We start from the raw sequence: 26,451 nt of genomic DNA, 5'->3' as shown, positions 1-26,451 counted from the left end.
ACCCTAACTGTAGAAGGAGTCAACCTTGCCGAGAAACATTCCTGTAAGAACTCGAGGGCTGTAGCCATTGTGCAGTTTACTGGGTCTCACTGATGTTCCTAGCATTTAACATGGTCTCTACAACCTCGATTGAGAGACCGGAATCTATGAGCTGGTTCCCCTCAGGGACCAGACTCACAGTTTCCATAGTTGCAGCTGAGGGTGATAAATCAACCCTCTGGCTTGAGACAATAGATCCCTGTGAACGGAAATCTCCCAGGGACTGCTGTCCAGCAGAGATATTATCTCAGAGAACCATATTCAGGCTGGCCAATAAAGCCAAACTGGCCAATAAAGCCCCCCCCCCCCCCCCCCACACACACACAGCACACATCCTGTAAGGGTACCCCTTAGATAAAGCCTTTGAGGAGGCGACCCCCCAGAAGCATAGTCAGACCACACGCCTCATAAGCAATAGAGATAGCTTCCACTATCCAGATAGAGATGTGCTACTTTGATGCAGAATCACCTCTACTCACACTGCCAAGCAGACCAGCAACTGCTCCAACCTACACCACTAGCCGGAGCGGTGGACGTAAGTATAAGGAGCCCTCACTGGACACAGTAGGTGTAATCTTCCTCGTTCCGGTTTAAGGAACGGAGGAGGAAAGAAAGCCTGCAACACTACCAGCTGGGCAGTAGATGTAGACACTTAGGAATAATCCGGCTTAGGATATAGGGAGGCCTTGGCTAATCCAGGACAAAGTCAAGGCAGGAATGGGCAATAGAGATGTCAGGGCCAGTTAAAAGAGCTACCTTTAGGGTCAGAAGCTTCTCTGAGGCTGACTCTAAAGGCTCAAATAAAATGCCTGACAGACCTTCCCAGACCACAGAAGGTCCCAGGAAGGTATGCGTGGTCTGCAGATGGGCCTCAGACCCTGCCTGGACAGGATGTCTGCCCCCACATTCTGGTTGCCCGGAATGTACAAGTCACTGACATGACTTCCCCTCCACCAGAGAAGAATTAGTTGAGCCTGTCTGAAGAGAAGGCGCAAACCTTATCCTCCCTGGTGGTTGATATGAGACCACAGCTGTACATGGTGACCTCTCAACTGAGGAGAAGAATTTCAGAGACTGTGAGGGAAGCGTCTGACATTACCATCTTGTGATAAGAGATGCACCTAGACTGTGACCTGAGGCTAGAAACTGGGGACACCTCCAAGTTCTCAGAGCAGAACTATCCCAGTTAGTTCCCAGAACTAAAGTTATTTTGCTCAATGTTGATAGGATTGCCCTATGCATGTTGGGGATAGACACACCCTCATTGTATTCGAATTACTTATAACCCATAGAAAAGTCACTCTCGACTGGAGAAGCAACTTTTCCTGAGGTTCAACCTGAGCCCCAAGCTCCTCACGTGGGCAAGAACAACATCTCGATGTTGAATTGCTAACTTCCTGGACCACACTAGAATTAACCAGTCATCCAAGTAGTTTAGCATGTGGATGCCCGGGAGTCACAAAGGAGCCAGTGCAGCATCCATGCATTTCGTGAAGGTGTGAGGGGGTAAAGCTAGCGAAAGGAAGAAGCGATATTGATACGTGTTGCCTCCAAACGCGAACCTCAGGATCTTCCTGTGACTGTGCAATGGAATATGCATCTTTTTTAGAACTTTCGTGACAACCCAATCCTCAAACTGAGTGTTGAGCGATAAGTTTGAACGTCAACATACTGAACCAGTATGTCCGAAGAGTACAGGTCAGATGACACAGATCTAAAATTGGCCACATACCCTTTTCTTCTCCCTTTTCTGTGGACCAGGAAATAACAGCTGTAAATGTCCCTCCCTCAGAGAAAGGGATACATATGTTCTATGGCCCCTTTGTCCATGAGAGATGTGTATATACATATATATATATATTCCTTTGAAAATAGAGAGCAGTGAAGAGTTTTAGGCATGTTCACACAGACAGCCAACCTATGGCTGCACTGAATACAAAAAGAGCTGATGACGTGGTTTACGAGTGCCGTTTTATAGTCACGCAATGTGCGATATGCCACGTTACCTGACTACGGCAGGACTACAAATAGGCGTGAATTTACACAGACTTCAGATACCGGTCACTCGCAAGGGCGTTTTACACAGCGTGAAGCTCACGCAATGTTGAGTTCCTTTTCAAAGGGAACCTTTTTTCTGATACTTGAAAGTCTTCAGAAAAGAGGACTTTTTACTTTCTGTTTTCTTGGTCACAAGGTAAGCTGCATTTTTTCTTCAAGAGAGAGAAAAAAAGAGAGTCTGGTCAGTGACTGAATGTTTATAGTTGTTATAACATAAGTGAAAACAGAAACTAACTTTTTTCATGGATGTTCTATAAAAATAAATGCAAATATAAATGATTAAAAAGCACAATATGTAATTCATTGCTAAATTAAAAACAGTAATTATTAGCAAATCACTATAGAATAACACATTTTGTACTGTGCTGTTATAGGAAAATAATCCACTTCCTGGTGTTGGGCTGTATCATGCCACCCCAACATGGATTATTTTACGAAAACAGCATGGCCTATTGTGTGTTATTCCCTACTTAAATTAATGTAAACTTAAAAAGCTACAATTTCCATCTGCAGTTACATAGCTCCAAAGACAGCATTTCAAATTGGCTGTGGTGTTATGTCTCACATTCTTGTGATTTTTTTCGCTAGTCTATTTTAGGCGTCTTGCCAGAAGAGTCTAATAAAATTTGCATTATATTTTAGGGGCTGTGAAGTGAGGGTGGGAATTAATGTGCCAAGAGCTATGGAGGGAGGTGGCAGCTACCACAGACATATAAAGGTCAATGTGTTATTGACAAAAGAAAGAAAAGCAAAACATGTCATTGGTAGCACCATTTTAGAGTGCACAGTGGATTTACAGGTTGAACTGCATTCCTTGAATTTAGAGCATCAACTAAGATTTTTTTGTCAAAAATCTGCTGCACTGGGCTGTAAGAATCACAGACACCTCAAAAAGAGAACACAAGGTAAAAGCTCTGACAGTGTTTTCATGTTTTCTTGGTAAGATTAACATTTAGTACTATTTCCCTTACTGCTCATCTTAAAATCCTTACTTATTTTCTTAATATTTGTTTTGCATATGAGAAGGTAGTAAGATTAGTAAGAGTTTGTGGATTTGTTAGTGAGTACTCCTGTTGTTGGTTTTTTTTTTGTTTTGTATATTTAATCATTATGTTAGTTAAAATTCATGTTTGTCATGCTAGATTTAGCTAGCTTATTTTACAATAAATTTTGTGCTAGTGCATTTTAATGTTTAATCGAAAATACTGAAAGTGCATGTTTATTACATTTATGTTACATGCCATATGCAGAAATTTACGACATAGCTAACAAAGCAAATTTTGTGAAAATCTGTTGAATTCTGGTATTGTGAACGTATTGACAGCTAGAAACAGTGTCTAATGCCGCATCTACTGTTTTTTTTATTTATTTCAATATTCAGTGAAAAGAGCCAGATATGTAAAAATTTTAACATACTAATTTCTCAGAATAAATAAATGCTTAATTTGTTGTCAGGGTTGCGTTATGCATTATCAGTGTGTTTAAAGTCATTTATGTGTTTGGAAAAGTAGCACTAGATCACACAGAAATTGCAGTGTAAATTTGAATTGAAAATGACTTTTGTAGTTTACCATTTTTATATAAATCTTTATATAAATCTCTAAGATGCTTTTAAGTAATTTTCCCATCAGCAACTAAAGCTTGTCATTCAAATAATGTTTAATTGTTTTGCTGTTCTTTTATTGTCATTATCAAACTATCCATTTGATGTTTCATTGTCTGGACATCAGAGTAGTAGACAATGAAGGATATATTAACTCAGGGTGAAGAGGTTTAACTGTGAATTTGAGCAATCTTCTTTCTCTTTCAAGGCGACTCCTACAGGCAGCAAAGAAAGCTAACCAAACAGGACATTTTATTTGGGTGGGATCAGACAGCTGGGGTTCTAAGATCTCTCCTGTGCTACACCAAGAGGAGATGGCTGAGGGAGCTATCACCATCCTACCCAAACGCCAGTCTATCAAAGGTAGATCAATGATTACATTCTCTTTTTGACTCATTCTAATCCCTGAAACTAACACTCTCTGTTGTACAATTTGCTCTTTTAGCCAGTGTACATCTGCCAGATTGATGTCACACTACATAGTAAAACAGTTACATATAGGCCCATAATCAATTGTGTAAACAGAATTGTTAATAGTGTGATAATATAAATAATAGGATTACACATTTAATCCTGCAGCTTATGAAATTGAATTTCTGTGGACATTGACACTGATATGACCTGTCTGATCCCAGGGTTTGATAATTACTTCATCGGGCGAACGCTGGAAAACAACAGGAGGAATGTCTGGTTTGCTGAATTCTGGGAGAACAATTTTAACTGCAAACTCAACCGCAATGCCTTGAAGAAAGGAACTGGCATTAAGAAATGCACAAGTAAGAAGTATTTAATTGTTCACGGTGGCTAAAGGCAATAATGCATATTTCTGAAAGAGAGGGAAAGAGAGCAGGAGAAGGTAAGACAACATAGTACACAAAGGTACAGCATGTGCAAACTCTTTGATCATTTGAGAAACAATGTTGCTGTACTCATGCATTTCACACAACAAAACACACACTTCTTTAAACTTGAATACTATGATGAGGATGTGATTCCTGAAGGTAAATGTTCTACAGAGCATCAACAATAGTAAGTACAATTCTCAGCATGTGGTCCGACTGTTTTACCCACAGTGTTAGTAACCTCAGGGTTCAGCATAATTAGATACCAAGCTCAGGAGGAGCTCTTTTAGATGATGGTGGGAAGAAGATTGTATTAGAATGAGCCACATGCATTACCACACATGATTAACACAAGGGTTGCAGAATATAATGTTATCTCATTAAAAATAAAAGTATATTATCCACATTGTTATAAGCCATCATTTTCTGTCTGCATTGTATACCGCTAACAGAATCTAGCATGAAAGAGACTCATTTTTCTATTGCAGCCATGTACTGTAATTGCTAGTTTCACCTTGTCACTTTCCTAGAAAATCTTACATTTCTAGCGTGTACTTTATTGATTAGGCTTAAGTACAATGGGTTATTATGTATAAGGAAGAAATATAATCAGAGGTAGGTATTTCTTTCTTAATAATGGAGGGTTGAGCTGCATCTAGGTAACTAACACCAAGTCTCGATGGTAATTAGAATTTACTGCATTTGCTGGTTTTCCTTCAAATGCATATTGATCTGATGCCTTAGCTATCAAGCATAAAAACAAAGTTCAATGTTTTCATTAAATGAATGAAGTGAATAGACTAAAGTATAATACAGAAGCAAACACTGAAATTGTTCCACAGTTTAATGCAAATGATTGTCCTTTATACTGTGGGTTATAAACACTGTCATTGCATTAAATATTTGAGAAACACAAATAGTGGTAGTAATCGTGTGTATAATAGTGACAATGATAAATAATAGTGACAATAATGGCTCATTCTTGTTGAAAACATTGCAACTACCTATATGTTTAAAATATGGGGTACTTACTAGAGAATACTGACACAGTGCTAAAGTTCTCTGCCTACAGCTGGATGGGCATGTTTGCCCATAAAATGTTGTTCTTTTCTTAATATTAGTATGCTATTATAGAAAATAATACATAGGGGTTGGTGTGATACAGCCCAACACGAAGCAGAGTGGATTATTTTCCTACAACAGCATGGGCCAAAGTGTTTTATACCAAAGTGTTTTGCTGATGATTACAATATTTAATATTGTCATAATAATAATAATTTAATAATAATATTTTATCAGTGAATGACACATTGCACTTTTTAGCCGTTAATGGTTACATTTAATGTTATGGAACATCCGCGAGACAAGTTAGTTCCTGTTATCACTCACCTTATGAAAGATATAAACCCTATTTCCCTCACCAGCTTCTCTTTTTTATGTGTCTTGAATTTAATAACACAAAAATGTCCTTAAGACTGAACCGGTAGTGGAAAACTTACTGACTGATACAAGGCAACAATGCCTGAGACTTCTTCCAAAATGGATAAATAAACACCTTCTAACAGAAAACCAGCATATCAAGTGTCTGCCTTACAAGTCTGTGTATGATTGTTACTATAGAAATTATTATGTTTTAGATTAAGTACATGAATATAAACCTATAATTTGAATTACAGCAGGAGCTATTGTTAGAGATGTGCTGTTAAAGAAAAATCAACTTGAGAACTTAAGCACTGTAGTATAAACGAATTGAATTAGTTGTTTTCATTTAAAGGACTCTGAGCAAATTCACTATGATTCCATTGCATTGCTGCTGTAGTAATGTAAGGACGGTTCGTGCTTTTTTCACTTATTGGTTTGCTCCATGAACATTCTGTCCTGCTTCTATCAGGCCTTAATAACCATGTGAGTGCCCACAAAAAGAACAGCTATAGAGCTTATTATTTTGTGTGTCATTTATTTAAAGTCATTGCTTGTGAAAGGATTAAATTTGTTCTAGGACTGATGTATTGAGCATACTGAATGATTTGTGGGTGTTTCTTGGGTGTTGTTAGGGCTGATCTATAGAGCCAGCTGAAAAATACAGTCGTGTCTTGTTTGTACACTCAAAGAAGCTTTACGATATTTCAAACATTATGTTTTTGTATTTATAGAACTTCCTTTAACAGAATAAAAGCAAGTCTAGTAAAACTATCAGTAGGCACGCATTATTACCTTACCTTGCCTAAAAGAATAGGTTGGTGACAAAAACCTTCAATCTATCATGCCTGAATTATTTTGAAAAGAAAAATTACATTTTCATAACTGGAAAGGATGAATGGTTTAAGTAATGCACAAAGTAATGTGCACAGTTTCTGAAGCAGTCAGTGTGCTCTCTGAATTTTCACCATGATGTCCATTCTGATTACTTTTTCTCTCCAGTCAAAAGTTAATGGATTGCTCCATTAAATTGCTTCATTTGGACACAGGCACATCCAGTGACAGCATAAATTAAATGCTGCTGAATGCCAAATCAGTTGCCCTTTGGTCAGTGTAATATACACATCCTGATTTTATTACTGTTTCTTAGTTACCAAGTATAAACTGGTAGCCAGTGTTGACTTTCCTTTGAGCTGGATTTTCTTTGAATTGTTTTTTGTTTTTTTTTTGTATTTTTTTTTTTTTTCACCATATTTACCCAATGACAGGAAAATAGTATAAATACTCTTAAATGATGTTAAACAACTTATTCAACTGACTATAAAACTATATAAATAATAGTACAAGTGTCATTGCAGTAGGTGTGTAGAGAAGGACATGCAAAACCATCACCTAAGAATAAGGCTTCAGATGAAACAAACTGAGAACTGGAGCATGCTGCAGAATTAGTCCTTTGGAGTTTCTCTGAGCACCCAGAGGTATTAGTCTCTGGGGAAACTGCACCTTCAGAGGAAACATTCTCATCTCTTTAAAGCCCCTGGGTGGCACAAAGTGCAGGAGGTGAGGAGTGTGCTACTCTGTCACAGCCTGTGACACCACTGAGACCCACAAAACCCCTCTGTGATGCCTCTTTTAATGTGAATGGATTTATCTAAAGGCCAAAAGCTAGCTTGTGGAGTGTGTGTAGGCGTGCTCTGACTCGGGATGAGAAATGTGTGTTTGTGGAGAAGATGAGACAAAGATGTGTGGTTAAAGAGAGTATATTATTGCAATGGATTAGTCTTGCACACAGCTCCAATTTAAAATGGACAAATTTTTATAGACAAAAATTTATAGACAAATTTTCATTGCCAATATGCAGGGTGTCCCAAAAGTCTGCAAACAGTACATATGGGAAATTACTAATTTTAGCAAAATGTAACTTTATTTACAAAACATCCTCTACATGATTGCCCTATTTTGTAAATGCACATGGAGTCACCTCTCATACTCATGATGAACTCGTGTTAAAACCTCTGGTGTTGATGCATGTAATTGCATGTCTATCGCAACCTTGTAACAGCTTCCAGATCCAGCCATGAGAATGATTTCAATACATTCTCCTTTTGTCAACGGCATTCTTAAAGGCTATCTGAAAATATATATATATGTAATATAAACTAAGTAGGAAAAATTTTGGAAGACATTTTGGAGACTTTTGGGACACCCTGTAGTTTTAAGAACAGTAGTTCTAAAATCATGAATAATTTCAAATATCATATAGATTATATATAGAGGAAGACAGTAAGTAGTCAGTATGTTCCTACTTTTCAGTCTCTTTAGTATATAACCTTTTTGGACATATAATAATCATATAATTTCACAAATGCTTTAGAAAAACTGTAGTTTTTCTTTATTTGAGGCTTTGGTTTACATTTTTACAGCCAGGAAATTAGCTCCTCCTCCTGCTGATGTGGAACTGCTCAACTATATTTTTTTTATCGAAAAGGCCTTTCATTTGGCATGGTTTCAGCAGAGTAGATGAAGTTAGGTGGAGAAAGAGTATGTCTTGTCAGTGTTCTCATTGCAATTTCAATTCACCTCACATGCAGCAGAGTCTAAAAATAAATAAATAAAAAAACATGGAGAAAATCTAGCTTCAAAGAATTTTCGAGAACTGAAGTTCTCTAAAATCTTATACTGCATACAAGTTTCAACAATTTGCCCAATGTCTGATGGGTAAAAAAGAATTGCCACAGTTTACTTCTGACTTTGTTCTAAAAAAAATTGTGACTTGCATTTCAGTCCTGCACATGACATGCTATGTGTATTTTTCAGTTTGCTTTAATATACTCACATTTGAAGGCAGTGCTTTGTATTTAACATCTTTTTTTTTTAAAAAAATAATAAACCATTGGATAACCCCAACTCAGATGAATACACAGCTGTCTGGTGTAATTATAAAAGAATAGAAAGATAATTAATCTTGCTTCCACCTTCATTTAGTAAAAAACCTGTTCCATTCATCATCTAGGACATGAAGGTTGGGGCATCAGTAATGTAACAGTTTTAAAGAAGCACTTAAGGGTTTGGAAATTTCAATGCTTTCCTTTTATCAAATGTTTCAACATTTAAAAAAAAAAGATGGCTTAATTAGACTCACTTAGAAAATTATAATATGCAGTGGAGTGGATAATTAAAGCATCAACTTGTTTTCCATTTTACTGCCAAATGCTTCCTTTTGACCCAGTGAATTAGGAGCATCCTAATTTTGTAATCTTTGTAATTTTCTGAGTTTTCTATTGACCAAGCTGTGATGGTGAATCCAGCTGACCTATCCTGGAAAGAAGTCACAGTGCTCACACAAAAATATACTTATTTGTGTGGTTTAAAAAAAAGTAACAAAAAACAAAAACAAATTATACTACCATGATAAATATTCAATTATCTAGGATTATTTAATGAATGAAAATATACATTGGATATAAAGAGTCTATACACTATGGGATTAATTTTACTATAATCTAGCAGCAAACGCAACGTCTATGTATGTCTATGAACACAACAGCCATGAGATTGATTGGCTAGATTGATTGGCTAGAGGAGGAGCTGTAGTGGACCAATGGTGATGCTAAAGCCTGCCCTGATTTACATGAAAATTGAACTGCAACATTTTGAAAACCAAGCGGAGGAACCAAGGGAAAAACAGCATAAGCGTTCAAAAAAAGAAAACATGAGCAGAAAATGTCAGAGAGCACAAACAACAGAGTCAAATAACCAAGGAAAACATGATTTTGTGTGCGATTCAGAAAACTTTAAATTCATGTTTAATTTTTCTGCAATATAATTGTAAATGCATTTTAAAAATGTTTGATTCACGCTTATTATTTTTCAATCCGTGACCATGTTGTTTGTTATTCTACTAACTTTGCATTTATTTTTCAGTTTTGTACAATACATTTTTATGTGTTTTTACATGTTGGATTCACACTTATTATTTTTTGATCCATGACCACAATACTTTTGACGGAAAATTAATCCCATACTGTAATTCACAAGATAAATCATGTCAGACATTTTCCATCTTTAATGTGATAATAGCAACCAATAAAATTCAAGTGAAAGACAAATAGAAATTTTTCAAGGGTAAAAAGATTTTTTTTTACAATAATCTGATTGTACAAGTGTGTACACCCGTTTATAATGGGGCATGTGTCTGTGCTCAGAATCTACCCACCACATTGAAACCCATGTTCAAAAGTAATACACCTGTCATCAATGAAATGATTCAGATTAACACCAAATAAAGATCAGCTGTTTCAATAGGATTTTCTTGATATCTTGCTTTCAACCAACTGTTGAAGCCATATTCTTCAAAGAGCTTATAAAGCATGTACCTGATCTCATTGTGGAAAGGTATTGATCAGGAGAGGGGTACAAAACAGTTGTCAAAACATTAGATGTAACATTGAACACCATGAAGTTCATCATCAACAAGTGAAGAAAATGGAGCATCACAATAACATTACCAAGAACAGGATGTCCCTCCAAAATTATTGAAAGTTGAAAACTTATCCAAGAAACCTATGGCAACATTAAAGGAGCTGCAGGAATATATTGCAAGTACTGGTCACGCCCTGCATGTTACAACAATTGTTACGTATTCGTCACATGTCTGGGCTATAAAAGGGTGGCTATTTTCTTTATTAAAGAAAATAACAGTCCTTTGTAATAAACCCCTAAATTAATGTGGCAAAATGTGTTATGCCTGAGACTCAGGTAGAAATTTTGGGGCATAATTGTAAAAGATATGTTTAGTGCAAAAACAAGACAGCTTAATGCCCAAAGAACACCATACACACTGTGAAGCATGGTGTTGGCAGCATCATACTATGGGGCTGCTTCTTTTCAGCTGGGACTGGGGCACTAGTCAAGATAGAGGGAATCATGGATATCTCCAAATAATTTCCATTAGCACAAAAGCTGTAGGCTTCTGTTAGACAACTGAAGATGAAGAAAAAAATTCACAGCTCAAAGCACAAATCCAAGCTAACAAAGGAACTCCTTTAGAAGCAGAAGAAGACCAACATTTTGGAATGACCAAGTCAGAGTGCAGATCTAAATACTATCAAAACCGTGTGGAATGTCTTGAAGAAACTGTGTACAGAATGCAGAGAAGAGTGGAATAAAATTGCCAAATCAAGATGTGCTACTGTAAGTTGGTAGACTCTTACCCCAAAAGACTTGTGTTGTATTACAAGAAAAAGTTGGTTTAACAAAGTATTACTTAAGGGGTGTGCACATGTGTGCAATCAGGTCGTTGTAAGTTTTTTTTCCTTTCTTTTTTCCCTAAAAAGTTTCTATTTGTCTTTCATTTTAATTTTATTAGTTGCTATCACATTAAAGTTGGAAAAAGATCTGACATGATTTATCTTGGTTTCATTTTTTGCATCACAAAAGCCTGTAGCAGTGGTCTTAAAACTTACTTGCAGAGGAGGTGGGAATGAGAAGTGTGTGTGAGTTTCCAAGTAATTACAGTAAATTAGTCTGTTTAATTTGGGCCAACAATTGACTTTTGTGCAGAATGTATTGGCAGTTTGCACAAAAAAATCTCAACAAATTTAGTATTCTAATGACTTTGGCTCTTGGTCATGTCTCGTAATTGGCTTAGAGCATGTTTGTGTTTGCAAATAAAATTGTTCTGGCAGGTAGAGATATACAGACAGGTGACAAATTAAAATCCAGCGCATGCAATTTAAATCATTTTCACTCAGTGTGCCTACATGCCCTGTGAATGGCATCTCTTACAATGTCATCCTGTAAGAGACTACTGTCATCAGGATAGAAATATCATCAAAGTAATCAGTCACAATAACTTTGTAATGATTGGCAGTGACTCAGTGAGTCTCTAATTTTCCTTTAAATTGTCACCCATCTGTAAATGCACTGGTGAATGCTAATTTTGCATTAATGAACAGCTGTTAATTTAAGCTGATCTCTATTTCCTTCTAGATCAAGAGAGGATTGGGAAAGATTCTGCATATGAACAGGAGGGTAAAGTGATGTTTGTGATTAATGCTGTGTATGCCATGGCCCATGCCCTCCATAACATGCACAGAGACCTGTGCCCTGGAAAGGTAGGACTTTGCTCCAAAATGGACCCTATCGATGGAAGCCTCCTTCTTAAGTACATCCGCAAAGTCAATGTCACAGGTTAGTCTCTTACTCCTTTTAAATTATTCTATACATTTTCTGGAGATACACCTGTATTCAAGTGCCAAAGAGGCCAGAATTGGTGTGCAGTGTTTGGTTTGAATGTCGTTTTCAGTTTTTAAAAGTATTTTACAAGTGTAGTGCTTGTCTCAATTGCCTCAATTTGCCCCACAGCCTTCTCTTAGCGAATCTGACTTGATTTGTATATTTCTGTGAAGGTCTGCAGTCTTGAAGTGTGTCCCAAGCTATTAGTACTGAGAAGGGGTAGCTTGTAAAGCTCTTCTCAGGTGAGACTGCATTGATGCAGGCTTGCCTCTGACATTTATATCCCATGATTCTTTGTGACGGGGTGAGAATGGAGTGCCACTTGCAGTGAAGTGGGAGTGAAGTGAAGAGACACTTGCACTTGCAGTGAAGAGGCAAATTGAGACAGGTCCAAAATGAAGCACCCCTCAGTATGTAATCTGCTCAGCCCTCACTTGTGCTGGAGAACACTCTTCTGGTTTCCTGTGGTCCTGTTATTGTTTTCATTCATGTGATGCCTTCTGTGGTATTTGTAACAGAATGTGAAATATTTTCTCTTTATTCAAGTTGTGAAATGTCTCATTTATGCATTACATGTCAATCTGTGTTCATTTGAGAAAATGCTGATCAATCCTTAATTCATGAATGCTTTGGCCAAGTCACAAAAGAAAAGTCAAATCAGGTCACCTAATTATTTTCAAACTGTATTTTAATTTGATATAAAAGAGATATAGAGTTATAATGTTGAGACTGGCTACATGACTTGCTCCATAAATACTTAATGTCATCTGTCATTTAATGAGATACATGAGTTAGTTATTCCTCTTATTTCCTGTCTTAAGGACTACAAGATACCATGTTAAGAACCCTTGAAATCAGTGAGATATCCAAAACTCATGACTACAATATTTCATGTTCTTAAGCACACATTCAGCTTTAAAGTACAGAGTGACTTCAAGAGAAATGTTGTAGCTGAAATTGCTGTAATCTGTTATGTGGTCTCTAAAGGGAAACCAAATGATATTATCACCCATAGTTGCTTAGCATCTTTTGATAATGATAGAACTGATAAATTGGTTAATCTGATTAAGAAAGCATTCCATGCAATACACTCAACTTATTATATATTCCCAAGGTATGAATCACTACAGCTATGTGCATCAATGTTTGAAGTGTTACTTAAATAAATATTCCTCCTACACAAAATCCCAGTAATCCTTTAGCCCAGTGTATATTTTTTTGTGGTGTAACACACTGTTGTAATGCTCTGGCTGGGTTGACTCATCACACTTCACACTGTGTATTAGGAATCAAAATTTTTCCAGCCAAGCGCAAAGAAGCGAATAGAATTATCTACATGAATCAACCCTTTGTGATGATCTCCACTGGTTTTCAGTGAACCCAAACCACGCTTGTTCTGGAATTTGGAACAGCAATCCAGCGACAGCAAAATTGTTTCTTGTGGTACTGCTGTTCAAGGAACTGAAAATCAGGACTGGGTGATTTCATTGCATACGCTTGCTGTATATTGATGATATAGCCCAAAACCTTTGATCTTCACATTGCCTGTTTTTGGCCAATTCTTCTGTTGGAACAAATTGTCACACATTGTGCCATATAACGGGTGTTTCTTTAGCAAAAGAACTTTCTTTGTCCTGTTAGCACACTGCACTGAACATGCCCATAGTGTTCATACCAGTGGTTTTGGAATGCATTTTGTGATTAACTATCTGTCCACATGTGCTTATCTCCAGTGACAGCTGGCAATCCAGTGCAGTTTAATGAGAATGGAGATGCCCCAGGTCGTTATGATATATTCCAGTATCAGATAAATAACAAAACCACTGAGTACAAAATCATTGGCAACTGGACTGACAAACTCAACCTTAACGTAAGTCTCCCTTTGGGTGCAAATTCAACCCAAGTCCATTCCATATTAAAGCCATGCAATGATTTGTGAATAAATGATGTCTTCTAAAGTTCAATATAAATATCAAAATCACTTGTATTCTTCATGTAGAAGTATATTAGATGTATGATAGAAGTATGCCTTTGCCTGAAACATTTTTTTTGTTGCCCCAGATCTCCATGATGCAGTGGCCGGGTGGTGTGCAGCAGGTGCCCTACTCCAACTGCAGCCAACCCTGCAAGCCAGGCTGGCGGAAAAAGCTTGTGAAAGGCATTCCCTGCTGTTGGCACTGTGAGCGTTGTGAAGGCTATCAGTACCAAGCTGACCCATTCACTTGCAAGATGTGTCGCTTTGACCTTCGCCCAAACAAGAACCACACAGGCTGCCAGCCCATCCCTATCATCAAGCTGGAATGGAGCTCACCCTGGGTGGTCATACCTGTTTTTCTTGCTATTCTGGGCATCATGGCTACACTGTTTGTAGTGGTCACTTTCATACGCTACAATGATACACCAATTGTTAAGGCATCAGGACGGGAGCTCAGCTATGTCTTACTGACAGGCATTTTCCTTTGCTATGCTACCACTTTCCTGATGATTGCCACTCCTGATGTTGGGATTTGTTCATTCAGACACATTTTTCTTGGCCTTGGAATGAGTATAAGTTATGCTGCATTGCTTACCAAGACCAACCGCATTTACCGTATTTTTGAGCAAGGGAAGATGTCCGTGAGTGCCCCACGGTTCATTAGCCCAGCCTCCCAGTTGGTTATCACGTTCATCCTGATCTCACTCCAGCTCTTGGGAGTGTGTATCTGGTTTGTGGTAGACCCTCCCCAGGCTTTTGTGGACTATGAAGACCAACGCATGTCAAACCCAGATATGGCACGAGGTGTGCTCAAGTGTGATATCTCAGACTTGTCACTCATCTGCCTGCTGGGATACAGCATGCTGCTGATGGTCACATGTACGGTCTATGCCATTAAGACACGTGGGGTGCCTGAGACCTTCAACGAGGCAAAGCCTATTGGCTTCACCATGTACACCACCTGCATCATCTGGCTTGCATTTATCCCCATCTTCTTTGGCACTTCACAATCAACGGAAAAGGTAAGATGCCCTAGTAGTGAAACTGAGACTCTGTGATGCTTTCTGAGAAACACACTGCATTCAAAATAGCTTTAAATATTAAGAGAGCATGCAAAGCAGCTGTCAAAACAATTCCAGGACAGCTTCTGGAAAAGCATCAATCAGGGTTATAAAGTTGGTTATAAAGAATATACTATACTAAGCACATTTATACCTTTTAAAGCCTTTATTATAAAAATGGAAAGAATATGGAAACTCTTCCTACAGCAAGCCATCCACCAAAAGTCCAGGTCAAGAGAGCATTAGACAGAGAAAAACACTATATGGCCAAAGTCAGTGAAATACACTATATGGCTAAAGGTATGTGACCACCACACCCATGTGTGGACCCTCCCCAAACTTCTCATCAAACATCAGTGCCTGATCTCACTAATGCTCTTGTGGCTAAATGGGCAAATTCACACAGCCATGCTCCAAAATCTAGTGAAATGTCTTCCCAGAAGTGTGGGATATTATAACAGCAAAGGGGGACTACATCTACAGAATAATGGGATGTTCAAAAAGCAAATACAGTATGGTTTTGATTGGTCAGGTATCCACATACATTTGTCAATATAGTATATATAGTGGTTAGCTTTCAATGATTTCATCATTAGTTGTATCTATCTAAGTCTTTGGTGTTGTCAAACCTTAGTTTACAAAATTACCAGCTTGTTCTGGGTTATCCATTGTCATACAGGAATCAAAAGATTTGTTTTTAAATTGTATAAAACGTCTACACACCCCTGTTTAAATCGCTTGTTTCTGTGATATAACATAAATGAAACCAAGATAAATCATATCAGAACTTTTTCCACCTTAACTCTGTTATTGCAATCAACAAACATATTTTTTTTTTTGGGAGGAATGAAAATAACTTGCAGTATAATGGGGCATGTGACAGCTCAGCAAACATGCCCCTTTGAGGCCCACAATGTGGGCAGAAAATTGAGCCTGCCATTACTGGTGTGAAAAAATGTGGGGCACATGGATGGAATGGTGGATAGCACCAAATACCAATCTATTTTTCACGGATTTCCCCTGATCTGCCTGAAGCGCGATAGTGTGTGCTTCCGGGTTGTCATTGACTTTGTTCATTTTTACACGTGTGTTTTTGTTTTAGTTTCTGTCCTGTCTCTGGTCGTGTATTGTTATTGGTTATTTTCCTTATGTGTGATCATCATTCACAGTTGTTCCCTTTTCCCTTTTGATTAGTTTGTCTATTTATACCCTTGTGTTTCTGTTTTACGTCGCAAAGTATTGTATTAGTGTTTTGCTGCCTGTACTCTACCGAGCCTTTGTTCTTTGTTCATGGTTCTTCATATATTGATCCTGACCTCGTACCTGTGTTTCACGTTTCTTGTTTTTGCCTAGTTTAGTCTGTTTGCTGATCGCCTGACCCTGTGCCTGTTTTAGACTATGTTTTTGCATTGCATTTTGGATTTGTCTGCCTGCCACTCTCTTAATAAAATCTTTAAACTGCAGTTGTATCCTTCTACATTCCCGTTTCATGACAGAATACTTCGCCTAACATGGATACAGCAAGAAAGCAAAAGAGGAGTCATGCCAGGATAACCATGCCAGCACTTAACTCCATCTGTTTTACACAGTGAACTTTCCTGATTCCCCCCTGAACCATATGATGGATGAGTTGTTTCCTACAATGGCAATTTTATTTTGCGATCCTGGTGTACATATCGAAAACCTGACTGACTTGAAAAGGGCTGTGCACTGGAGCTCCCCATGCAATTTCATAGATCTGGAGCATTTTTGCAAATAAGAGTGTAATAATTTTGCCAAATCAAAATGTGTCAAGTTGGTAGTGAGTTCTGTACTACAAGCAAAAGATGCTTTAACAAAGCTTTAGTTAGGGGGTGTGCAAACTGGTGCAACCAGATTATTGTAGGTTTTTTTTGCCCCTAAAACATTTTTATTTGTTTTTTGTTTGAATTTTGTTAGCTGTTGTATCACATTAAAGGTGGAAAAAGATCTCACATGATTTATCACAGTTTCATTATTTTACATCACAAAAACCTGCAATTTTAATAGGGGTGTAGACTTTTTGTATCCACTGTACAACCAGGATTGGCGTAATTACAGTCACATCATTATTGTGTATTCAAATAATGTGAGCTGAATAAGATGCAGCAGTTCTGTATTATTCTGAAAACATAATTTGGTCATTTGTATTCTGTAACAACCCAACCAACATGCAGCAAAAGGACTGAGGGAGCAAAAAAAAAAAAAAAAAGAAAAGAAAAGAAGGAGGAGACAAAGCACAAAATATGGTGCAAAGAGGTGATTATCACCTTCAGCAAGCTACATAGAGAATGCTGTCTTATCCAAGACCTAAGATGAGACTGAAATCCAGACCAAGCCGCATTAAGACTTATTCTATACAAACACTATGAGTAGCCAGACCATGGCCATGTTTATGCAGTTATGATGGCATGTTTAACTGATTGAGACCGAGTTCACAAAATAAGACTCTGACACACACACACACACACACACACACACACACACACACACACACACAAATCCTTTCTCTTGTCTATTGATTTCAATTAGAAAACTTTTCTGTTTTGAATCTCAAAATAACAATATTTTATTTTATTTTTTTATTTAAAAAAAAATCCCTTTCATGGTTATTTAATTAAGCTCTCTAAAAGGAGGATAGAAGGATCAAACTTGGTGTTGCAATGAATGGAAATGAATGTGAATTTTTCGCGAACTATTGCTTTAAGTGTGTGCAACATTACTTTAGTAGTTACATTCGAGTAATTAAACATGTAACCAACATAATGTGAAATGAATTTGGTAATTACTTCTGCACAACATTGCATCTTATACAAAAATCAATAAATAATTCCACTCAACAGTTATATTTACCTGCCTCTACTCAGCTACAGAGTTGCTATAATAATCTATAACAAGCTATAGTTAACCATAGTTACAGTCACATAAATGTCTACACTTTTTCTCATCTGCAGTATCGGAGGAATATAGGACAGGGGAGAATTGTGAAATAAAAGATGGAAAAAAATTGCAATATGGCAAATTCCCACACTATGTTTGGCGAAAAAAAGCAATAAGAATTGACACATCACAACAAGAATGTCTCACAATCAGTTAAGCTGACAAGTACAAGAAAACACAAAGAGTCAGTGATGACTTTTTTTTTCAGAGCAATTAAACGCCTCACTTCCTCCTAGCTCGTGATTTACTTCATCTGTCAACCTGTTCGCTCATCGCCTGTTTACTGCCAGACGCCTTATCAGGGTTCTGGCTGCCAACCTCATACGGCTTGTGTCAAAATAAATGTGATGAATGCCACTAGGGGTTTTCTGGATCATTTGAATGGAGTCATCTGGTGCAATCTCTATAGCTTGTAATCAGCAAGTGAAACTCCTGGTCTAGAGGGGAGAACAAACCAATGTGCCCTCCCCTGTACATATTAGATTAATCTCCCCATAAGTATTGTGAGTACTGAGTTTGATACTGAGGGCTGAGTGCAAGCCGCCCACCTTGCTCAGACTGCTATTTGTATGCAACCTCACCTGGGAGAATTGTAGGCTGTCACACTCGTGCTAAATGATTCATTTGCAGTAGATTTATCCTGTATTGTGCTGTTGACAGAATAATTGTTGTCTCTTTGAGAGGGAGGCCAATAGCTCTTATTTACATACAGGTGTATTTCAAGGATTGAAGACACTTTGAATAACACCCTTGAATGTTTGGCACACCACTTAAAGTAACCATTTTCTCTGTGGGCCTAAAATGTGTTGTGCTTTGCTGTATTGTTCATTCCTGTCATTATTTCTGGTTTTCAAAACAATATATTTAGAAGTCATTCTGGCACCATGCATTTCCAGTGAGTTGAGCAGTGGCTGTTATATTATATACCTATTTAGGTACTAACCTACATGGTTACATCTTTGTAGCATTCACTGTTGATAGGTTAAGACATGGAGTGGCACCAAAACATAGTGGCCCTTATGCACTGACAACTGCACAGTGAAAGTTTATTTTCATTATGGGTCAATAAACCATAACAAAATGATTTGTCCTTTGGGCTTAAAAAGTGAAATACCTCAGAATATAGAATATAGATAATGTCATCATCTACTTTTAGCTTTCTGCATTTGAAAGAAAGTGGAGCAATATGAATGCAGTGAGTCACTTGGGTCAGAGTCTCTGAGGGCTAAACCTTTTTTAGTCCCCTGTTCCCATTTCACTTGTCTGCTCTCTGATGGCAGTTGTTAATTCTATAAAATTGGATACAGTATGGTAGGTTGCACAGTGATGTAGCACGTAGTGTAGTTGCCTCACAGCTCCAGGGTCAGGGTCTCAGATTAATGTCTGTGCAAAATTGGTTGCATGTTCTCTCAGTGTCCGTCGGGGTACATGGATTTGTGGATTGACTACTCTAAATTACACTTAAATGTGTGTGTGCTGCCCTATGATGGGCTGGCTTCCCATCCAAGGAGTATTCCTGCTTTGCATTCTGTGTTCCTGTGATCTGGATCCACTGTAACCCTGACTAGGATAACGTGGTTACTGAAGATGAATAAGGTACAGAATTATGTGATCAGACCAAATTAAATCAATTTAACAGCATCTTGTCTTACATGGACATGGATAAGAATGCTTGTGTAATGTGTCCAATACAGTGTGAGTTGATGGAGTTGAAACTGCGATGCTACAGTAGTTAAAAATATGAGCCTGAGCCTTACCCAACCATTGCTTACCTGGTCATTCACTCCAAAACAGCTGATTATATTCAAATTAATTGGATTATGAACTACTTAATTTCTAAGACTAATATTTTTAAGGTTTCTTGTGTATGGCAGTAACAACAGCACCCAATTTGTTACCATTTTAAAGAGACACCATTGTAAATTATATATAAAGAGCAGTGGTTACAATGTTGGACTTCTGATCAGAAGGTTGTGAGTTCAAATCCCAGCACTGTCAATCTGCCACTGCTGGGCCCTGGAGCAAGGTCCTTAACCCTCAGTTGTATAAGCTGAGATAAATGTAAGTAACTCTGGATAAGGGTGTCTGCCAAATGCTGTAAACATATGTAACACATACTCTATATAATAATTTCTCCTTTTTTATTTTCTTCTTTTGACAGTACAGAGTTACAGAAAGTGTTCTCCTGCTTACAAGTTTACCCTTCTCATTTGTACAAAAACGCTCTCTTTGAGAGCTTCTCATAAAAATAGTGAGTTTCCATAAAGGAGCATTACAGTATTTGGTTATACATAAAAAGAAACAAAGATCTATTGCAGATAAAATCCTTTTCTTATTCTCCTGTCTAATTACATATATAGTACTTTGTATTTCTGCATGCTTTTTGAAGAGATAATCAGAACCACTTAACTTTTCTTAGCAAAATAAATGGAAGGCTGTAGGAACAATAGGCAAGCACTTCTCCAGCAGGGAAACTCAACAACCAAAAATAGGTGTTGCTTATTTGAATTGGGTGCTTCTGTGTTTTTCATTAGTGTGAATTTTTTTGGTTCAATTGTTATTATAATTATAATAAGGAATCATAAATGTTTACCAAATTCAGAATAAAATTTTTTTATCGGTTGGCATTTCTTTACATCATAAATCTTCTTCTTTTCATTTTGGCTTTTTCCTAGTTCAGGGGTTGCCACAGCGAATCAATTTTCTCCATATGTCTCTGTCGTGGGTGTCTTCCAGCGACACCCTGGCCTCTTATAAGTCGATGCTTATTTGGGCCATGTAGTTCCGTAGCGGTCTTCCCCGCTTACGGTTTCCTGGGGTTTTCATTCCGAGCAGTCTTCTTGTGACATGCTTTACCCCTCTTGTATTTACGTGCCCAAACCATCTCAGTTGCTCTTCTCTTGCTTTGTCCATGAAGCGTGCGACTTGGGCCGTTTTCCTGATTTGCTCATTTTGGATTTTGTCTAGCCTAGTGTGGCCTAACGAAAATCTGAGCATTCGCATCTCTGCTACTTCCAGAGCAGCAGTAAGTCTTTTTGTGGTTGCCACTGTTTCCAGACCATACGGCATGGCTGGTCGCACCACTTTGTTGTAGATGGTTCCTTTCATTTTAGTCGGCACTCTTTTGTCGCACATGACTCCAGTAGTTCTTCTCCAGCCGGCCCAACCTGCTTGGATCCTGTGGTTGACCTCTTGTCGGGTCGTTCCATATTCCTCCACAATGGATCCAAGGTAGCAGAAGTTATTTGCTTGTGCAATTTCTTCTCCATCATTGAACTTCAATGAGTCATGGTTTTCAGGATCACCAATGCACATGTATTTGGTCTTCTTGCTGTAAATTTTCAGTCCCCCCTTTTCGAGCGCGGCTCTCCAGCTTTCCAGTGCTGTTTCAGCTTGGCGTTTGCTTTCCGTGCATAGTACGATGTCATCGGCATACATCATCGTCCATGGTGGTTCTTGCCGGAGTCCATCTGTCAGCCTGTCCATGAGGGTGATAAACAGAAATGGACTTAAGGCTGACCCCTAGTGGAGTCCAACCTTAACGTCAAAGCAGTTCCCGTTCCCCTCCTCCATTTTCCATTCGTCTGTACAGTTTGTCGTAGACTTCTCGCTTCGCCTTTGCCACGGCTTTCTTCGCTTCTTTGTTGACTTTCTTGTACTCTTCTGAAATTCTTTCATCTTTGGTTGTTTCCCACAGTTTTTTCGTTTCTTTCTTCCACTGTATGCTGGTTTGTACTTCTGGGTTCCACCACCACGTTTCCTTATTTTCTCTTCTCAGCCCTTTGGAGTAACCCAGGGCGTTTACTGCTGCTAGCCTAATCATGTTGGCGGTAGTAGTCCAGTTCGACGGCAGGGTGCTTTCTTCTCCGTTTGCTCGCATTACCTCTGCTCTAAAGTTACTCATCCTCTCCTCCGTTTTGAGCTTCCACCATTTTGTCTGTAGTTGTCATCTGGGTTCCTTGTTTTTCTGGCATCTAATGGTTGTGCAGCACACTACTGGTCTGTGTTGCCGTGCCACATTATCTCCAGCTATTACCTTACAGTCTCTAGTCTCTCTCAAATCTCTCCGCCTGCAGAGGATGTAATCTCCTTGGGAGCATTTCTCTCCACTGCAGTAGGTAGCACGTTGTTTCTCTTTTTTGAAGAACGTGTTAAGCACTGCGAGCTCCATGCTTTTTGCGATATCTATGATTTTCCGACCTTCGTCATTTCTTATCTTCAGCCCATGTCGACCAAGGACCTGCTCATCCCCTAAGTTCCCTTCACCAACATGACCGTTAAGGTCGCCTCCTAAGAATAGTCTTTCCGCTTTTGGAATTTCTTCTACAAGGGGCTCTAGCTCGCTCCAGAAACTCTGCTTCTCTACTTTGCTGCATCCGACTTGTGGAGTGTACGTGCTAACTATGTTTACTAACATGTCTTCTACTTGGAGTTTAAGTCTCATTGCTCTGTCTGATACTCGCTTCACCTCTACGACTCGATCTGTGTGTCTCAGCCAAGATGATGCCCACTCCGTTTCTTTTCCCATCCGACCCATGGTAAAAGAGTTTGTAGCCTCTGCCGATTCCTTTCGCTTTGCTGCCTTTCCACTCAGTCTCTTGTACGCAGAGAATGTCAGTTTTGCGCTTCTCTACCATGTCGGCCAATTCTCTCCCCTTGCCCGTCATTGTGCCAACGTTGAGGGACCCGACCTTCAGTTCCGCGTAGTGGGTTATAGCGTTCGCGCTTCAGCTTGATGCGTTTCCCTCCTCTGTCTCTGCGTTTGCGTGTTGTCTGTGAAGCTTCTTTCTTCTTTCTTCGTCCAGCAGTAGCACATTTTCCGTCGGCACCCTGTTGGGCAACAGTGTCGGTCATTGTTATCCCAGGCCTCGACCGATCTGGTGTGGAGTTTTTAAGGTTGACTCGCATGTTGTTTTGGCTAGGGTTTTTTATGCCGGATGCCCTTCCTGACGCAACCCTCCCCATTTATCCGGGCTTGGGACTGGCACTGGTCCTGTGCACGCACTGAGCCAGTGGCTGGGTTTTCTTTACATCATAAATAAATCCAAAAAATTTAATTTGGTGAAATGAAATCTCATAATTTGGGAAAAATGTATCCTACTCATTCTCCTCAGTGTGTGTAAGCTTATGCATAAGAAGACCAGCTAATGTAATCTTTGACTTGATCGACATCAAATTATATATTGTGCATGGATTACTGCACTTTTATAAATTGACATTTACATTTATGGCATTTGGCATTCATCCAGAGCAAATTGCATCAATGATAAATACATCCTGATACCGGTTCAGTAGTTCATGGACTAAGAATACTATCAGTCTATATTACTGGGTAGGTAATATAGTAAGAAAAGCACACAGACAGCACATTTAAAGTTTTTTTTTTGTGCTAATTTAAGTACTTCAGAAAGAGGTAGGTCTTTAGACATAATTTGAAGACAGCCAGTGAGGTGTTCGTACATCTAGAAGTTCATTCCTCCACCTAGGTGCCAGAACAGAGAAGAGTCTTGATGTATGCCTTCTTTGTACCCTGAGAGATGGTGAGACCAGTGGACAAGTGCTAGAGGATTGGAGCGAGCATCGTGCAGTGCAGTGTGTGATAAGTTCTTTAAGGCAGAGTAGGTGGGTGCTGGTCCATTTTTTGGCTTTGTAGGCAAGCATTAGTGTTTTAAATCTGTTGTAGGCAGCTTCAGGAAGTCAATGGAGGGAGCATAGCACTGTGATGGGGTGGGAGAACTTAAGAAAGTTGAAAACAAGTCATGCAGCTGCATTCTGGATCAGTTACAGAGGTTGAATGGTGCTCAGGAGTAGGAGTAGTCCAGTCTCAAAATGACAATGGACTGAATAAGAACCTGAGTGGCCTGAGGAGATAAAAATGGATGAATCCTTCTGATGTTGTAAAGGAGAAATCATCGTTGCATTTCAGATTAGCAATGTGAGAGGAACAGGACAGGACAAGATCCTGACATGGGGATGAATCACCTGGAATGAACAGCAGTTTTGCTGGGTTTATAATTTCAGCTGATGAGCTGCCATCCATGATGAGATGTCTGTCAGACATGCTGAGATCTGAGCAGAAACATGAGTGTCTGAGGGAAGGAAGGAGAGGATGAGTTGAGTGTCATCCACATAGCAGTGGTATGAAAACCCATGTGAGTATATGACCTCACCAAGAGGTCGAGTATAGAGGGAGAACCGAAGAAGACCAAGAGGTCATGGACTAAGAATACCATAGAGAAAATGTTGTGAAACCCAGTCAATTTATATGATTTCCATTCATTAAAGAATATGAAAAATAAAGAAAGTAAGACAACACAAACCCATAAATAAAGACAAATAAAACTAATCATTCAATTTTGCCAATAGAAATGGTGCCATACACAGTATATGGAGGACAGGCCGGCCTGTCTGCACACAGTCGTAAGCTGTCAACAAATGCTTAAGTTACAGAAGATGTAGCAGACAATTATTATTATTATTATTATTATTATTATTATTATTATTATTATTCATATAAATTATAAAAACAAAATTTCCAATAAACATGAGTCAGAACAACTTCCACTTCTGTCTTTCAGCTTTACCCTCATTGTTCGTATTATGTTCCCAGCTGTCTGTACCCTTATGGAGTTTTGTGAGTGTCGGGAACATGCTTACAGGATGCGCACAACACACACAAGTATACTTGCACACAAGTATGAAGAAGTTTCTGAAACTTCTTTCTGCAGACAATATTAGCTAGGTTTGGTTTATGCAAACATTTACACACAACTAAACAATTGATAAATGAGGCCCATTGTCAGTATGTCAAGCAAAAACTATTTTGGATCAGCATAATATTAATGGAATATCAAGATGCTATATTCACACCAAAATGTGACTTTTATCATGCACAGATCATAGCTGAATTACCAGGTGGTGTTGCACATTTGAATTATGGAGATAATGAAAACTTATGTCCATTCGTTAATTGAGACTTTGTTGTAGTGAAGGGACATGTGTACGTCCGTTAACATCAGCCCTATGTCACCAGGAGCTTAATGCTTCCACTATACCCCTGGTGAACAGATCTGAGGGCAGGGGTCAAACAAAGATCCCAAAGATCCCCTTGAAAGTTATGCAGGAACATAACGTTATTAGGCTAAACCTGAAATGGCAATGTAGAGCCACATTTTGGGCTCACCACCTGCACGGTGAAGGGTGGGAGCCAGATACAATGCCAGTTGTGAGGCAGGCATGCAATGTACAGTTTTAGACATACTAGCATCTTGCAATGGAAACTGGCTTTGTGAACATGGAATGCCATTTTACTGGTGCGTAAAAAGCCTGAATTAGTGTGTGATGTGGAAATATATGGGCTAGATAATGCTTATATTCACACAGGCTCTGCTACTAAAGTTCTGTATAATGGTGGTCTCTCTCACCTCTCTTCACACAGGAGATAAACCTTAGGTGGGTGTGTTGTACTCACCATTTCCAGTATGAGGGCCTTGCACTTTTTCCTCAGTTTTTCCCAATGGACAAGAGGGTTGCCTATATGAGATTAGTCTCAAGAAGGAAAACTTTGTTGTTTGTGTGTATGCACCAAATTACGCAAGCCCTAAGCGGCCATGCATTATTAATTTTTTTTCTTTGTTGTTTTCTTATGATCTCAACATAACACGTTGTTTCTCATGATCTCGACTTAATTTTCTCATGGCTTTGACATAACAAAAAGTTTTTTTCTCATGATCTCAGCTGAATTTTTTCTTTATCTTGACATAAAAGAAAAGCTGTTTTCTCACGACCTAATTTTATCCCGTGAAAATCTTGCGCCTTGTGAATGGGACTGCTGTTACATGCATGTTGGCATCTTCGCCATCATAAATGTAATAATTGCCTGCTGTATAGATGGACTTTTTCTCCGCATTAAGAGAGAGGGGTGTCCCCTTTTCAAGTGTCAGACACTAATGTGGAAGTCGTCAATCCTGCAGGGATGACGTATTTTTGTAGGCCAACCCAGAAGTTAGCATCACCCTGGTTCTGTCAACAAAAAGCCAATAGGATTTTTCCATTGACTTTTGAATTATTGTAGAAAATAAGCTCTGTGACCAACAAAAGTTTATGATTTAACAAAAGTTTATTTTAAAGATGGTGCAGGTGGAGTCGGCTGCCATCGCGACTGCTCCGTCACTTTTTGTATACTTTTGTTTAATTTCCACACCTTTCTTACTTTCTATCACTTTTTCATTTCACAATGGCTACTATTAGCTACAACAG

The 26,451-nt window shown here is 38.6% G+C and overlaps 1 protein-coding gene across 1 annotated transcript in view; it reads left to right on the top strand.

Moving 5' to 3' along the window:
- The window catches only part of LOC128615221 (metabotropic glutamate receptor 4-like), a 103,803-nt gene that overhangs the window by 71,212 nt on the left and 6,140 nt on the right, over window positions 1-26,451 (top strand). Inside the window, exons 4-8 of the mRNA XM_053637115.1 lie at window positions 3,909-4,063; window positions 4,336-4,476; window positions 11,953-12,153; window positions 13,932-14,068; window positions 14,260-15,195. Of these exons, the coding sequence (XP_053493090.1) occupies window positions 3,909-4,063; window positions 4,336-4,476; window positions 11,953-12,153; window positions 13,932-14,068; window positions 14,260-15,195 (1,570 nt within the window). The remainder of the gene's footprint in view (window positions 1-3,908; window positions 4,064-4,335; window positions 4,477-11,952; window positions 12,154-13,931; window positions 14,069-14,259; window positions 15,196-26,451) is intronic.

The sequence above is a fragment of the Ictalurus furcatus genome, chromosome 11 (assembly GCF_023375685.1).
Source record: "Ictalurus furcatus strain D&B chromosome 11, Billie_1.0, whole genome shotgun sequence".
NCBI lineage: Eukaryota > Metazoa > Chordata > Actinopteri > Siluriformes > Ictaluridae > Ictalurus > Ictalurus furcatus.
The sequence above is the reverse complement of the archived record's forward strand: the minus strand, read 5'-3'. Positions and strand labels throughout refer to the sequence as shown.